The sequence below is a fragment of the Falco biarmicus genome, chromosome Z (assembly GCF_023638135.1).
Source record: "Falco biarmicus isolate bFalBia1 chromosome Z, bFalBia1.pri, whole genome shotgun sequence".
NCBI lineage: Eukaryota > Metazoa > Chordata > Aves > Falconiformes > Falconidae > Falco > Falco biarmicus.
Genome location: NC_079311.1, coordinates 56,226,097 through 56,242,302, shown reverse-complemented (window position 1 = coordinate 56,242,302; position 16,206 = coordinate 56,226,097). Strand labels below are relative to the sequence as shown.

The window sequence follows — 16,206 nt, the reverse complement described above, 5'->3', positions numbered from 1 at the left end:
CGAGCCAACCGGGGCCCGGCGCGGCGCCGTGAGTCACCAGCGGCCGCGTAGGGCGGCCGGGCGGCTGGTATAAGAGCGCCGCGGGGACACCCTCCCCCCGCGCATGTGTTCGTCTCCCTTCTCGCCTCATCGCAGCTCGGAGCGCGGCGCCAGCCCTGCCCGCCTCTCCACCCTCTCTCCGTCCTCAGCGCGGCAATGCGGTCGGACGGGCAGCGCGAAGACACGAGCGCCGCGGCAGCTAGCGGCGGCCCCGGGCGCGGAGGGAGGCGGCGGGTGGTCCTGTGCTGCTGGCGGCTGTGCCTGCTGTTCACCCTGAGCTGCCTGTGCGCCGCCGCCGAGGGTGAGTGTGGGGGCCGGGGAGGCCGGGGCGCGCACCGCCGGGGCTGTGCCGCCGCCGCTGCCCCCCGCAATGATTTCTTCTCCCATCACCTTTTTTTTTTTAATTTATTTTATTTATTTAATTTTATTTTTTTTGGTCTCTCGGGCTGCTTGCCCGCCGCGCCGGGGGGAAGCGAGGCTCCGCGGAGGGGCGGCCGGGCCGGGCCCGGGCTCCCGGCTGGGGACAGGGGGCCGCTGCTGCCGGGGTCTGCCCCGCCGCCCCTCTTCGCCGGGGGAGGTGCCGCCTTCCCCGCCGGGGCCCAGGCGGCGCGCAGGCCCGTGAGGGTGGGCCTGAGCCCCCGCCCGGCCGTCCCTCCCCGCCCTGGGGGCGCCTCGCCCGGGGGCGACGCGGGTGCTGCGGGAGGGTCGGTTTCCTGCGGGATGCCTTCTGCCGAGGGGAGGGGGCTTTGTCGAGGAGGAGGGAAGAGGAGCGCTTGGCAAGCCTGCGGCGCTCAGGGTGCTGTCAAACTACTGTGCAACTTTGGCATTGTGGCATCCAGCAGCATTGGCATATCTCTCCTTCAGGGCCGGTGTAACCACCGTAAGGAATCTCCACCTGGTGGCAAGGTTGCGCCTGGCCAGCGCCGGGTCCCTCCTCCGGGCTGCGCTCGGGCTGGTAGCGCTGCTCCTGGCAACTCGAGCTCGCCTCCTAGCGTAGGAGCTGTGCCCCCTGTGGCAGAGGGACCTGCACGTTAAGCCGAGTGGATGAGCAATTAAAAATATCTTACTTTTGAGTGGAGGTGGTTAATCAGTTGGCTAACTCTGTTCTTCCTTCAGGAACCGAGATCCGGGCTACTAGGTGGGAGGTGGGCAACTGATGTCTGCATTGTTGTATGGCTTTTAATCTCATGACTAGTGCCCTAAAAAGTGGGCATAAGCATCAGATCTTGGCTGTGTTGGTGAAGTGGGCTCAAAGGTGGTTGGACCCTGTAGTCCTAACTGTGTGCAGTGCTTCAGGTGCTGGGTCTGTCTGGTAGAGGCCAACCAGGGCTTTGTTGCATCCAGTCAATCCTCATACAAGGAGGAAGAGGGGAAATGCTGCCTAGTCACTCCTCAGTTCCCAGTCATGTAGATTGCTCCCACGTCTGGTCCACAACAGATGTGATTAAACAGCTGTAGTATGAAGGACCAAGCTGGCTGGCACTGGAAGTCCAAGTGCACTGTAGTTTGAAGTCAGGATAGATACGCAGTGAGGGAACTCCAGCTAGCCTGTTTCTATCCTCAATTTGAGTTGGTGGCCTCACCAGCTCTCTCCTACTAGTAGTTGGAATTGACAGGGTCTAGGGGGAATCTAGGCTAGTTCCTGTCTGAGCGCTCTCACAGGGTTTCCCAATCACTGTTGCAAACTTTTCTGGGACCTGGTGTCAAATGACAGTGTGCAAGTGTCACATGTTCGACACTGCCCAGACAAGTAATCGGGCAACTTGCCTAAGGGGCTGAGACAACCAGTGACAGCAGAGGTATGGAGAAAGCTAGTTTAATTTGGGTAGTCGTTGTAACTGTGTTCCTTCACCCTGCACACACTGGTGCTCATGAGCCAACTTCTAGTAAGTAGTCACCTGGGGAATAGTGTGATCGTATGTGTTAGAAATCTCAGGCTGTGAAGTTACTGGTTCCTCTACATCTTTTGCCTAAGCCTTTATCCCAAGGAGAAAAGTGTGAAGGTGTTTCTGGCCTATCGGTAACACATGAAGGGAAGCTTTGAATTAGTGGATAATTGGTGCTGATGTAAAAATCATGAAGTGTCTAGTGACTGAAGCTGCAACTGAGGTATGACTGTTGCTTCAAATAGCAGTGGATTAGACTGGTAGTTTCATGACTAAATGGTTACCTGGCATTGCAGAACTGTGCTTGGTGTAAGACGGGGGAGTTAGTTTCTTGCTGGAAGCAACTGTCATCTTAACTGGACCTCACTCCAAATGGCCTTTGGAGTTTGACAGACATCTTCAGGAGTAGCAACAGATGATGACCTTTACCTTTGTGCACCTGTGTGGGTGGTGGGTCCTGTCAGCTCTTTACTTGTTTGTGGGCTAACAAAAGCAGTTGCTCTGACATTTCACTTGCTATCAGCTGCAGAAGCGATGAAACCTTCCTGGAATGGCTTGTGAGGACTGTAATTGTACAGTTATAGCTTGTTACTCTGGGCGCAATTACAGTTTCATTTAGCCTTGTGTGTACCTTTCCTGCAGCATTTGGTCAAAGCGATACTACGTTTGTAAGTCACTATGTGCTAGGCTGGCTTAGCAAGCCTTTTCTGGTTATTCTAGCTTGAAATAGAGAACTAAGGCCTGTGGAGTTATTTTGGGATCTCCTGAGTGGCAGACTCAGTCTAATATCTCTAGTATGCTATTTTGGGAAAGGTTGACTGTTCTTAGTCTGAAAGCCTGGATGAGAATGTCTCAAAACTAGCAGGAGTCAGTTGTTGCATATTTTAGGTTGGTTACAGTAGTAACTGGCATAACACATGACCAGGGCTGGCAAGTAGAGGGCTAGTTCTGTTAGAGGTTACTGGACAACAGGGTGATGTCTGGCTCAGAGCAAGCTGATAGCTGTGGCTTCTGCATGCTCTCTAAGCTGGCTGGTGTGTGCCTTCTAGCATAAGACAAGCTACTTGTTTGACAGATTTTGACCAAACTGCAGTAGCTTTACAAAAATCATGCTACTATAAAGTGCATGCTGTTGTAACTCCCATTCTGGAAAGGAAAGAAGGGCTAGAAAGACAGTCTGCAAAAGCTGATGTTCAGTTTTTTGGCACCCTTTGAACAAGTTCCTGTGAAACAAATTGTTACAGCTTTACTCTGACAAGTGACCTAGTGTTTTACTCAACAGTAGGATGGCTAAAACCTCAGCAGAGCTCAGTAAGGTGCTGTTTCAAATCCTTCACTTCTAGCATGAGTTTACTTGAGACAGTCAGCAGGTAAAATTGCCCATGTTGTCCTTGCTTGTACTCTGTCCAGGGTTTGCCATTGCCTAGTGCCTGATGGGTAGCCAGTACAATGTGAAATGGCTGAATAGCTTCCTTCCACTTGGAAACTGCCTTGCATATTGTGTGTCATACACAAAAGATACAACAAGTAACGGTCTACTAAAATTTGATGCCCTTTGTGAGCCCTGGAATGCCAAGACAAAGTACCTCCACTAAATGATGCAATAAACCAAGGAGGAAGCAAAGTCTTGCATCATGGTGTAGACATGTGCAGCCAATACTAATGCTTGATCTTGCACACTTGCCTGCATGCATTACATGGAACAGCTCTGGCTTAGCTGCTGAACAAGCAGGCTGCTGCTTTTAGTTACGATTATAACACAACTTCAAGACAAAGTAGGTTCCCTTGAGGGATGGGGTCATACAGTTTTAGAGTGGAAGATACTCTGGAAAGTGCACTCCAGCTCTAAGCACTGCAGAAAGCAATACCATACTCAGGCATACTATCAAACCAAGAGTTAACAGTTATGAGACAACAGACTTGATTCCAGAAGGAAGTGATAAACTATCTTGTTCACTTAGCATCACACTTGATCTAGATTTAATAAGCAAGATCCAGTTAAGTAATCACACTTCTGTGTATACTAAGGAGTGTCTCTGGGTGCCCTTGTTTGAGGAGTAACTTAAATAATGAAAACCTCAATAATGAGAACTTGTTCAACTACAGAGCAGATATCTAAGCTATCTTCACAGACATCTTGGGGATTCTGCTGTGATGTGTTAGCAGCAGACTACTGAAAGGCTAATCCAGCTTGATATTAGCCAAGTTTAAACCCAGCTTGCTTAAAGTTTGGAGAGTTTTTAGAATGCAGTGCTAGATGCTAGACAGCAGAAGTCATTCTGTGCACACACCCCTCTGCCTTGCAATCTTGACCCTGCCTTGAAAAGGAAAACGCAGTAAGAAGAGCACTGAGGCTGGTTTACTGTTGTCTGGCAGGTGGACTGTCACAGTGCTTACGCTCTGCGCTTTGTACTGTGAGGGGAAGCTTCTGACTCTACTTGTGTGATTGAATAAGGTGACTACAAAGATCTGGAGCTCCAATCTGATTTTATGCTGATGTTACGCTGTTTGTGCTGGGTACTTCTTGATCACCAGTGGGGGAAGGCAAAGTATTGTTAAAGAGCATCAAGGCTTAGGTTCCTTTTTTCATTGAAGGTGCAAGAACAGAATGTGAGGAATCCCAATTCCCATGTAGTAATGGACGCTGTATTCCTTTACTCTGGAAATGTGATGGTGATGAAGACTGTTCAGATGGCAGTGATGAGAATGCTTGTGGTAAGTTATCAAAATAATACCTCTGTAGTAGTACTTGCTAGTTGGCAGAGTGGGCTTAACAGCGGATAGCTGGAGAGATGCTTATCTCATACAGCACTTCTGACAATGCAAAGTAGATGACAAATTTTGTAGAACAAACAGAGGACTATCTTGATGCCTTTTATCTGAGGCAGTTGAATTTTTCAGAGTGCTATGAAAATATCCTCAAATTGACTGAGAGAAAAGAAAAAACAGAAAAACCAAAAATCTTTATTTGTGAGGTCGGTGACTGTCAAGAACAGGATGTAAGCCTGTTCTCAGTTGCCTAAACATGTGGTAGAAACTGCCTGCTATCAGCACTTAGCTGTTGGCTATTCCATGGTTAAATACCCTGTTTTATGTGTGACAGTGAGTCTGCTGAGTCTCCTATAAACACTAAGTCTAGCTTTGCCTGCCAGCTCTTGCTTTAAGCAGTCATAGAGGCCAAGATGGATGACTAGATGTACTTAGAGATGAGGCAAAACAGATTCAATATCCAACACTGGTGTAGCCAAACTGCCAGTCTGCTCAAGCAGGCCTAAACTGTTACTTTAGGGTTACATAATACTGTGTTTCTGTAATCACAAATCAAATGCTTTGATAATAGTCTCAAGAGTTCAAAATCTGAATATTAATATCAATAGACGTTACTTTAGCTCAAGGGTGTTCAAAGCAGCAGTTATTCTAGCAGCATGGTCTCCCTTAACAACAGTAGTCCTTCATTGCCTGCTTACAGGAATATAAATCTTGCTCTGTGCACAGTATAACTTCCTAGAAAGCATTAAACAGCGCTCGTTAGACTGGTGGAGAATGACACCAGACATCCAAGAACCAAGGACATTACATCACTTTCCTAGGGCAAGGCAGCTTATCTCTAGCTGCAACAAACAAGCTAAACTTTGGTCTTTAAATACAGGGTTGTCCTTTTCCCTTGCAGTGAAGAAGACATGTGCTGAATCTGATTTTGTGTGCGTCAGTGGTCAGTGTGTGCCTAACAGATGGCAGTGTGATGGAGATCCGGATTGCGAGGATGGATCTGACGAGAGTGCTGTACTATGCCGTAAGTGAGCCTGGCTTGTTGGTGCAAGCAAGCCTGTAGGGTGGAGAGCTTTGACTTCTTGCCTGATTGCAGCCTGGCTCCCCTCCTAAAGGAAGGATGAAATTGTCTTGGAGAGCACCTTCCTAAGTGCTAGCTTGGCTTTGGCCACATCGGGATGTTGACAAGACTTTTTGCTACTTAAAGATTCAGTGGGGACTCTGTGGTTGTATCTGGTAACAGATAGCAAGTACAAGGTTTTACTGGCAGTCAGAAGCAGCAAGCACAACGTGGCAGGCCTGACCATTGCTGTGGCTTGTTCACCAAGTGATCACTTTCTTCCAAGACAACTACTTTGCAAGATAACCAGAGCTGTGTAGGAACTGAGTGACTGACTACATGCTGGGGGGCGGGAGGCAGAAGTGCAGAGGCTTGACTGTGAGGTCTCACAGTTAGCAGCCCCAGTCTTCATTGCGGTAGCTAATCGAGGAGTATAGATCTGTGAAGCTTCATTTCTCTGGATCAATAGGATCCACACTGAGGAATACTTCAGCCCGAAGCCCTACTGCACTTTGGCATTACTCCTGCCTACTACTACACGTTATAGCTCAAGCTTCTACAGTGTAAATGGAATGCAATCACAAAACTACCATACAATGATACTTTTAAAATACTAATCTATTAGGAGCTGGAAGCATTTTTTTTACTGAACACTGCAAACTGGCGTAACCTCTTCCATGATCAACCCATCAACTTAGATGGATGCTGGCATCTAGTTAACAGCAACTTTGTCCAGAGCTGAAGCCTTTCAGTCTCAATTTTCTGGACAACTGCTAAAACCCAAGATCAGGAGCTCTTAAATTGAACTTAAACTTTTTTCAATAGATATGAGAACATGCCGGGTAAATGAAATCAGCTGTGGTCCTCAGTCAACCCAGTGTATCCCAGTGTCCTGGAAATGTGATGGTGAAAAAGACTGTGACAGTGGAGAAGATGAAGAGAATTGTGGTAAGGGAAGAAATGGTGGCTGCATAACTCTATTTGAAATTGACTTGTCTGGAAAGAAGCTAGCTGGGCAGTATACCTGGGAAGATAAATTTCTCATAGTATCAGTATCTCCTTAATTCCAATTCATCTTCTATTGCAGCCCACTTAAGGCGGACTTGTTCTAACACTCCTCTATCCTGCTAAGTTAAGAATACAGCAATATGAGCTATTCAATATCTGTCTCTGGTCTCTATAGTTAATTTTCATAATAGTCATAGGCTTAGTCATGTGTCAGGCAACCATCAGAACTTGTTCTCTGCAGACTTTCTCAACAGGTAACTGTAGTTGCTGCATACATTAAAACAAATGGTCTTCTTAAAATGTGGTAGTCACTTGTAGCCAGTGGCGCAGCTGATCTGCTTTATCCTGGAGTATTCTGTGCACTTTTCTGAAAGTGCAGAGTAGGGAAGCTAGGTTTCAGGTGTTGGTGGACAACTTTAGCCAGGTAAGCAAGTGAAGCTGCCATTACAAGCATTCAAGGGCAGCATTCCTGGCTTGTTCTAATAAACTTGTGTATGTACAGGTTGAGGTGTCCTGATACAAATTTGCTGTAACCAAAGCCACAGGACAGGCTTCAATCAGAGCCACCTTACCTGGGTGGGCTAATGAGACACAGATCTTCAGACTTCTGCTAAGTGTCTAGAGTTGCTGCCTTACTTAGCAAGGAAATGCCTTAATCTGACAAGTAAACCCTACAGACAGTGTTTCTAATGAAGCTGATAAAACTATCAGCCTAGGCATACTGAGCTGCTAGCTACAGTGCTATTAAACCAGCATAATTTTTACTGGTGTAAGTTGTGTGGGTGTGCTTAATACCACAGGATCAACTGGTGCAAGATCTTGATTTGTTATCCCCACTGGCCCAGGCAAATGGGCCACTGCTGTCCTGGGGACCAGCACAAAACACTTCAATTTCAAACTACAGTGCATGCTGACCATCTGGCTACCTTGATCTTAGTCTGTACTCTAGAGTTAGCAATTCTCTTACCTTCTGTCTCTGGTTCACAGGGTTTGAGCCTGTTTTCTGAAAGGCTCGTGCTCTGAAGTGGAACAGCCTAGCTGCTTCAGAAGGAGGTTGTTTTCACTCAGTAGCTCAAAACTGATGCCTCTCACTCATAACACCCAAATGCACAGAGGACAGTGTGCGGGGCCCCAGTGTCCTGTAGGTAGTTGGTTAGGCTCTCCTAGAGCCTCATACAGGATGCTGATCTTCTGTCAGTTAACATCTGGTGAAGAACCTGCAAAGCAAAACACCTTCATACAAACTTGCCTTCTTGTGATAATCTGCTAATCTCTTACTCCTATTACTCCAGGCAATGTGACTTGTAGTCCAGGGGAGTTCACATGCAGCAGTGGGCAATGTATTTCCAAGAGCTTTGTCTGCAATGGTCAAGATGACTGCAGCGATGGCAGTGATGAGTTGGAGTGTGCTCCTCCTACCTGTGGAGTTAATGAGTTCCAGTGCAAGAGCTCCACTTGCATTCCCATCAGCTGGGTGTGTGATGATGATGCTGACTGCTCTGACTACTCAGATGAATCCCTAGAGCAGTGTGGCCGCCAGCCTGCACCTCCTGTGAAGTGCTCGGCTAATGAGGTGCAATGCAGCTCAGGTGAATGTATCCACAAAAAGTGGCGCTGTGATGGAGATCCTGACTGCAAGGATGGAAGTGATGAAATCAACTGCCGTAAGTTAACTTGATCCCTCCTCTAGGAGGTGCTGTTTGGCTCCTATTTTATTTTCTTTCCTTCAGCAGACCTCATGAGTTTAAGTCTATAATGGCTGTGTCCTCAGCTTCTCGGACCTGCAGACCAGACCAGTTCAGATGTGAAGATGGGAACTGCATCCATAGCAGCAGACAGTGCAATGGTGTGAGAGACTGTCTGGATGGTACTGATGAAGCAAATTGTAACAATGGTAAGTGTAGAGCTAAGCAAGTACAAAGTCTTTGCAGAATATCAGTTGAAGCTGGTAGTTGCCCTCACAGTCTTCATTACCTCAGTTATTCAGTGCTCTGGACCTGGCAAATTCAAGTGCAGAAGTGGAGAATGTATAGATGTCAATAAAGTGTGTAACAGTCAGAGAGACTGCAAGGACTGGAGTGATGAGCCCCTCCAGGAGTGCAGTAAGTGAACAAAATCATTACACAATGTTGACCACTAGACATACTTGGATACTGCATCTGAGCTGTCAGATGTCAGTCTAGAATGCCCATCTGTACTTCCTTGGTGGCAAACATACAACCAAGAGCAACCTCTTGATAGGCTAGTTTTATCCAAGCCAAGCTGGCTATTGGGATAACATCTCAGTGGCCAGAAGGCACATGAAGGTATTAGAAACTCTGAAACATCCAGGAGCAGCAATCTTTGCCGCTGCCAACTTGTAACACAAGTATTTGAGCTGTGAGCTTACTGTGATTTTGAGGAGGGTCTATTGCATGTGACTTCTGATAAACTACTCTAGCACTTGATGTGGCAGGCATCATTAGAAAATGGGTGGGTGTCTGGTAAAGCACTCCATGACTGAGACTTTAAATATGTCTCAGAAGTGGCCAATTCTTTTCTTCTAGGCATAAATGAATGTCTGGTGAACAATGGTGGATGCTCTCATATCTGCAGAGATCTTGTTATTGGCTATGACTGTGACTGTCCAGCTGGGTTTGAGCTTATAGACAAGAGAACCTGCGGAGGCAAGTATTAATAGGTTAACATGGACCCTACTGACGGTATTGGAGATGAAAACAAATTAAGTTATTGTCTTTACAGATATCAATGAATGTCAGAACCCTGGTATCTGTAGTCAAATCTGTATCAACCTGAAAGGGGGCTACAAATGTGAATGTAGCCGTGGCTATCAGATGGATCTTGCTACTGGGGTGTGCAAGGCAGTGGGTGAGTATTGGCATAAGACTTCCATATCCCCACTTCAAAATGAGGTAGCGAGTGATGTACTTAGTGATGTACAAGTGATGTTTATGTGTTCGTGGTTTTGACACTAGTTGTTATGCTGCTATCAGTAACTTGTACAGACCTGAATACTCATAACACTTTGAATGATGCCATGATATGATACTTAAAGCTGGCTGACATAACTGCTTATGTCCGCTCCCTGGGCGTGAGGACCCTCCCCATAAAGCTGTGGAGGGAGGAGAGGATGAGGTATGGTACAGCCAAGACTTCTGTCAGCATCCACTAGCAGGTGTGGAATGGCCAGTACTCTTAAATAAACTTCTCATAAGAGAATAGTATGTGACTGCATGTCTAGAAGTACAGATAACACTTACACTCTTTTCACAGGGAAAGAACCATGTCTAGTTTTCACCAATCGCCGGGATATCAGGAAGATTGGTCTTGAAAGGAAAGAATACATTCAGCTAGTAGAGCAGCTAAGAAACACTGTGGCTCTAGATGCTGATATTGCTGAGCAAAAACTTTACTGGGCTGACTTCAGCCAAAAAGCAATCTTCAGGTAAATGAACTCCGCTTCTGAACCCTAGTGTGCTCCCCTAAACCATCCCACGTTTTTGCCCAAGAGAATTCTCTAGGCTCTGGTGATGAACTAGATTCCTGATGTCCTAAAGGCAAAGTACAGTAGATGCGAGTTCCCATAACCTGCAGTATGTATGCCTGTTGCACTTCCTAGTAACTGCTGCTACAGTTGTACAAAAGGCACTCTGTGGAAAGTCTCAAGTGCTCTTCAACACTGTCTGCCTGAGATGTGTGCATTATTTGCTGAGGCATACCAACTCATAGTATCTGTGGAGGAAAGGATTGAAAGCAAGTAATTCTTGTCTTCCAGTGCCTCTGTTGATACCCGTGATAAGGTTGGAACACACGTCAGAATCCTGGATGGCATACACAGCCCTGCAGGAATTGCTGTTGACTGGGTTTATAAGAACATCTACTGGTCTGACTCAGCTGCAAAGACCATTTCAGTGGCTAGCCTAGACGGCACAAAAAGAAAGGTTTTGTTTCTCTCTGAGCTGAGAGAGCCAGCTTCTATTGCTGTAGATCCTCTCTCTGGGTGAGTACTTGTCCTGGTTGTCTTAAGAGTGGACCTGCCAGCTATGCCATGTCCTGATAACTGACTTAGGTAGCCTTTGTTAGTTACTGGTCATAATTAAGAGTGGTACTACACAGTACTATAGTGCATCATACAACATAAATTCTGCTTCACAGCTTTATGTACTGGTCAGACTGGGGTGAGCCAGCAAAAATTGAAAAAGCAGGAATGAATGGATTTGACAGACAGCAGCTTGTGACAACAGAAATCCAATGGCCTAATGGAATTGCTCTAGGTATGTTGAACTTGTCTCTGTGCCAGAGGTATTCTGGAGCTTAAGCAATTTGTTTGCTGCAAAAGCCAAGGTCATCCCATTCTCAGAAGCTGAAAATAGTTCTTTGAAGGAAGCTCCTGCATGCCTGGAGGCACTGCAACAGGCACAGATAGCACTTTTCAGATTCTGAAATGGTAACTTTTCTTGCATTGCTCTATATTGAGGCACAGGCCACTTAGGCAGCCTTCTGCATCCTGGTATGGTAAGAAACTAGGGCAACGCTGCAACTATCCTTGAACCTGTGGGTGTTTCAACTTTCGCAGGAGGCTTTGGGAGGCTTTTTCCATGTAGAGAGTATATGTTTGGGATTTTTTCCTCTAGATCTTGTAAAAAGCCGTCTGTACTGGCTTGATTCTAAACTACATATGCTGTCAAGCGTTGACTTCAATGGCCAGGACCGTAGAATTGTGCTGAAGTCTCAGATGTTCCTTCCTCATCCTCTTGCTTTAACAATATTTGAGGTAAGAATGACTTCCTGTAGTAATTGTCAAAGATCCTCTTCTTGCTAGTACATGGCTAGCAATTATGGTGCTGATGGCGACACAGAGATAACGGTATGCAATAACTCTGTGTTCTAGGACCGTGTGTACTGGATTGATGGAGAGAATGAGGCAGTCTACGGTGCCAACAAATTTACTGGATCTGAATTGGTTACTTTAGTAAACAACCTCAATGATGCACAGGACATCATTGTGTATCATGAGCTTGTTCAGCCTTCAGGTAACTCTAATGCAACTTAGTTATGTCACTGTGTACTTGCAAGGAGCCCGCTGTGCTCGGGTGCTGGCAAGTGGTATCCTTCCCCTGTATAGCTGCCCACTTCTGCTTAGAGGGGGTGCCTAAGTTAGAAGCTCCAACCCCACTGGGGTTGAGAGAAGGTAGAGTTGCAATTGCTCTTGGGTGAAACAGGTGCAAATCTATAACCTGCAGAGACAAGTAACTCTGCTACGACAATGACTGAGCAAATAATCATGCTATACACTTGCAGCACAAAGGTTTATTCCTGTTAATTGCTGTACCAACAGGCAGGAACTGGTGTGAAGAGAACATGGCAAATGGAGGCTGTAGCTACCTGTGCCTGCCTGCTCCTCAGATAAATGAAAACTCTCCAAAGTACACCTGTGTATGTCCTGTTGGATACTTGTTGCAGGAGGATGGTCTGAGATGTGCAGGTATAGTAACTTTGAATCAGGGTTCAGTTGTAAATTGCTGCTTGTGGCACTCTCACTGCTGCTCCATTTTAGTAATAACTGAAGCTTTTAAATTTGTTACTGATAATCCAAGAATACCTCCTTTCTGCATCAGTAATGAATGACATGCAAAGAGCTGTCCTCAGTTAATGGTTGGACTCAATCTTAAAGGTCTTTTCCAACCTAATTGATTCTATGATTCTATGACTGAGACCTTTTCCAGGATGAATGGGGAAGGAGTAGGGGTACTGAACCTGTTGGAGGCAGATAGGGTAGACAGCTTTGCATGAGTTGTCATCTTCTAGCATGCATTAAACTGGCCGTCAAAAGTCCGCAGGTGCTATTCAAAGTCCATGCTTGGCTTCTGCATCATCACCATTTGCAACAGGATCTTGTACCTCCTTGGCTTTCTGCAGACAGCGAGCACATGCACAAAATATACTGGGTCCCTTTCCTGTAACACAAGGGGTATAAACTAACATGACTCTACAGTGTATAAATAGTGTTGAAAAGCTGATAGGCTAATCTTGCTGGCCAAGAAGGTCTGTTTGGACCTCCTTTTGTGGTCCAAACAAACACACTGCTGCTATTATCCTCAGCACTGATTATATGGGAGGCTTATTTGTTTTGTGGAGCAAAACTAGAAACTCCAAGGTGCCACTCACTATGTTGCATGTTGATTCTGACTGCCACAGTTAGAGCACTGAGTGCAAGAACGATGTCCTCAGTTGGCTGCTCTAAAGGGTTGCTATAGGGATCAAAGACTACCTAATCAGTAAATTTGGGGAAACTAAAATCTCACTCAGAAAACCTGGAGCAATGGGGTGGCTTACTCTTGTCATGATTCTATAAATACCTCTAATTCATGCCTGATTAACTATCTAGCCTTGTTCTTGCAATTTGTTGATCAAAAACCTTCAGCTGAGGGTGTGCTAGTGAAATAACTGTCAGTGTTTCCAGTAAAGCTAACAACCTGCATGATCATTTTGCTATCTGCTAAACTTTCACTACCATGGCTGTCATAGCTAAGCCATTGTGGAACTTCAGGATTAATTGGGTTCTTGATCTATAATTAGTTTCAGGTACTGGAACAACTGTGGCTTACACTGAGGCTAAAGATACCAGCACAACAGAAAAATCTCCAACTGTTGGACTAGTTCCTGGAGGTACTGGTCCCAAAACTCAGACTGCTGAACATTAGAGAAATTAAATGCAAACTGACCTGCTAGCCTACTTGAAGTTTTTTCCTTTGCATGCGAGTAGAAAACACAGGCCAGGTCATATCTGTAGTATAAATACAACAACCGGAGCATGTGATAAACAGAATTAGTTCACTTATGACAGTGTGGAACCTATTGGTTCCATGAAATCCCATGAGTGCTCAGAGAAGGCAAAGCAATAAAGCTTCCTACTAGTACAGGGTAAAGCCAGTTAGGCTGTTCTTGCAGTGTGTAACTGTGAAGCTAATACGTGATAGCAGCTTCTGGGCTTGGGAAATGCTTGCTATGGTCAAAGTCTGCCAGCCTGTCAGTAAGCAAGCTCACTACAAATTCTCATACAGGATTAAACATCACTGGTACCTCTGAAATGCCTGCAGCTGGAGGAACATCAGCAGCTTGGTCTCTTCTTCCTGCCTGTGAGTAAAGCATTCACTGGCCTTTGGGACTCCTTTTGGGTGGGACAAGCCATGTTCTTAGAAACTCTGAGTCAGGAGCTTGACTTGACCTTATTCCTTATTTGAAATCTGTTTCTCTCCCTAAAGTATTGCTGCTGGTAACTACAGTGGCTGGCTACTTCATGTGGCGTAACTGGCAGCACAAGAACATGAAAAGCATGAATTTTGATAATCCTGTCTACCTGAAAACTACAGAGGAGGACCTCACAATTGATATTGGAAGACACAGCGGTTCAGTAGGACACACCTACCCTGCAGTAAGTAAACGTATTGACATGTTTGAGGCTTCAGGTTAATCCTTAGAGCAGGTATAAAGAATGCCAAATGAAACCTGACTTGAGTTTAGGAGAGGTCTCTGCTCTTAAAAGCTGCTAACCACAGCCAAACTATTGGGCTGAATTAGCTGATAACTTGTCCTTTTAATAAAGGGTGAAGTTGTAGTAGGTGACTCCTGTCCTATACCTGTGACAGTAATTGGTGCTGAATGTGGTCACTAGTCTGCAGAACTAGCTCCTGCTTCAAACTGCTGTGTAGTGATGATATGCATTGTTTCTTCTCTCTTACTAGTACAATTGTAGCTAATTTACATTTACTTTGTACAGATATCTGTTGTAAGCACAGATGATGACATGGCATGAGCACTGGATCAGCAATCTTTTCCGGTTTACTTGTGTTTCACACTCTTTGGGGATAGTAACCAGGTTTGTGGCTAAAAGACTTCCTCCATTCTTGGAAGAAAGAAGACACTTTCTGTATGTATGGAACACTTACGTAAATAACTATTTTATACACTTAATGACAAATTGTGTAAATACTGGTCCACAACAATTCAGCTTTTGGTGGTTACCATTTTGTCAGTAACATCACTGACCAAATATAAAGCACTTTCCATAGAAAGCCATATTCCAGCCACAACTTGTAACACCTGTACATATGTTTATAGGACACTTGTAAATATTATTCTTGGAAAATCACTATCAAGCACTTTGAAATAGTTCAAATGTAAATTGTACACTATTTTTAATGATTGGGGCAATGGCAATAGGAAAAAACGGGTTGCTATGATTGCCAAAAATTTGTAAACATAAGTAATTTTGTATGTATGATTGTTCCAATCCTATCTGTTACCTCTTAGAGGTATACAGGTATGAATGCTTTTAAAGAAACCACTGTAAATCTTGAGTGCAGAGGGGAAAAAATAAAAAAACCAAATCAAACTGTTAAAAGTGTTGGTCTCTATGTTAGCACTGAAGTAAAATACAGTATCTTCTAAGTTGGAAACTTTAGTGGGCTACACTACTACTGCCAGCCAGAACACGAACTATTTCTTAAGTTATTTCAGCAGTACTCCAGACAGTGAAGACAGTACTGACCTGCCAGGTGACTGAGGTTTGTACTTGAGACTAGTAGTCACAGGGTATTGGACTGAATGGGTCTCTCCTTTCATATGAGTCCAACTGGAGTCTTTAAGTTAGGGTTGACAGTGGCTACAAATACTCAACCACTGTTGCAAGCTCTTAGGAGGTATCATAGACAGATGCTATGTGGAGGCAGGTCAAAGCACTGTCTGCCAGGTAAGTGTAATGTCCATGCAAAGGATGTTACACACAAGCTCAGAGTGGTGTTGAGCAGTTAGCAGTTGTTCCTCGTGGCAATGGCAGTGCAAGTTGGATCCTAACAGATGTTACACCTGTACAAAAGGAATAGCAGAGCTGTGACATGGCAGCCTGCCCCTGAAGCCTCTGTGCTGAAAAGCCCCTTGTTGCTGTGTCTGTAATGACAGAAGTCCCCTGCAATGAGCATCAGCATTTACTTCCCTGTGGGAACTCGGTTCACTGTAATGGTTGTAAGATACTCATCACTTCGAGTGCTGGAGCCTTTCACTTGGGTGACCATAGGAGTGAAAAATAAATTGTACAGCTGTTCTGCATCTGGGAAGATGATACTCATCTCAGTGGTAACTGTTAACTGCTGGAGTGCTAATCTTAGTAGCACCAAGTATGTTCCTTGTCTACTGGACATGTACAGTTCATTCATGCAATAGAGAATGATTAAGACCAAATTAACTTAGAGTTTTTGTGGTCTTAAGGCACCTTGCTATGTGATCAAGTTTGGAGTAAAGAAAGCAGAATCTTTTAGTCTGTTTGGCATAACTACTTGGTAGTCTCCAACTGAGTAAAAGGTAGCTTCTGTAGTCATAGTAGTTTCCTTAATGACAAGACATTTTTCTGGGGTGAAATTGTGTTTATCCACTGACACTGATCTT

At 45.2% G+C, this 16,206-nt stretch overlaps 1 protein-coding gene across 2 annotated transcripts; it reads left to right on the top strand.

Moving 5' to 3' along the window:
• Positions 1–60: 60 nt before the first annotated feature.
• On the top strand, positions 61–15,166 carry VLDLR (very low density lipoprotein receptor). Of its 2 annotated transcripts, XM_056325268.1 has the most exons (19): positions 61–340; positions 4,521–4,640; positions 5,596–5,718; positions 6,580–6,702; positions 8,055–8,426; positions 8,534–8,656; positions 8,742–8,864; positions 9,309–9,428; positions 9,505–9,630; positions 10,036–10,207; positions 10,538–10,762; positions 10,918–11,036; positions 11,397–11,536; positions 11,654–11,795; positions 12,101–12,247; positions 13,342–13,431; positions 13,827–13,901; positions 14,028–14,197; positions 14,543–15,166. In XM_056325268.1, the coding sequence occupies exons 1-19, from the start codon at positions 196–198 to the stop codon at positions 14,576–14,578; spliced, it is 2,691 nt and encodes an 896-aa protein (XP_056181243.1). In that variant the 5' UTR covers positions 61–195; the 3' UTR covers positions 14,579–15,166. The 2 variants fall into 2 exon arrangements, with proteins under 2 accessions (XP_056181243.1, XP_056181244.1); XM_056325269.1 differs by lacking the exon at positions 13,342–13,431.
• The last annotated feature ends 1,040 nt before the right edge of the window (positions 15,167–16,206 follow it).

Bases quoted from the DNA above. Each gene is read 5' to 3' on its own strand.
- VLDLR (XM_056325268.1), top strand. From the start codon at position 196: ATGCGGTCGGACGGGCAGCGCGAAGACACGAGCGCCGCGGCAGCTAGC. The intron at 11,037-11,396 runs GTATGTTGAACT...TTTTTCCTCTAG, and splicing joins GCCTAATGGAATTGCTCTAG to ATCTTGTAAAAAGCCGTCTG. The intron at 11,796-12,100 runs GTAACTCTAATG...CTGTACCAACAG, and splicing joins TGAGCTTGTTCAGCCTTCAG to GCAGGAACTGGTGTGAAGAG.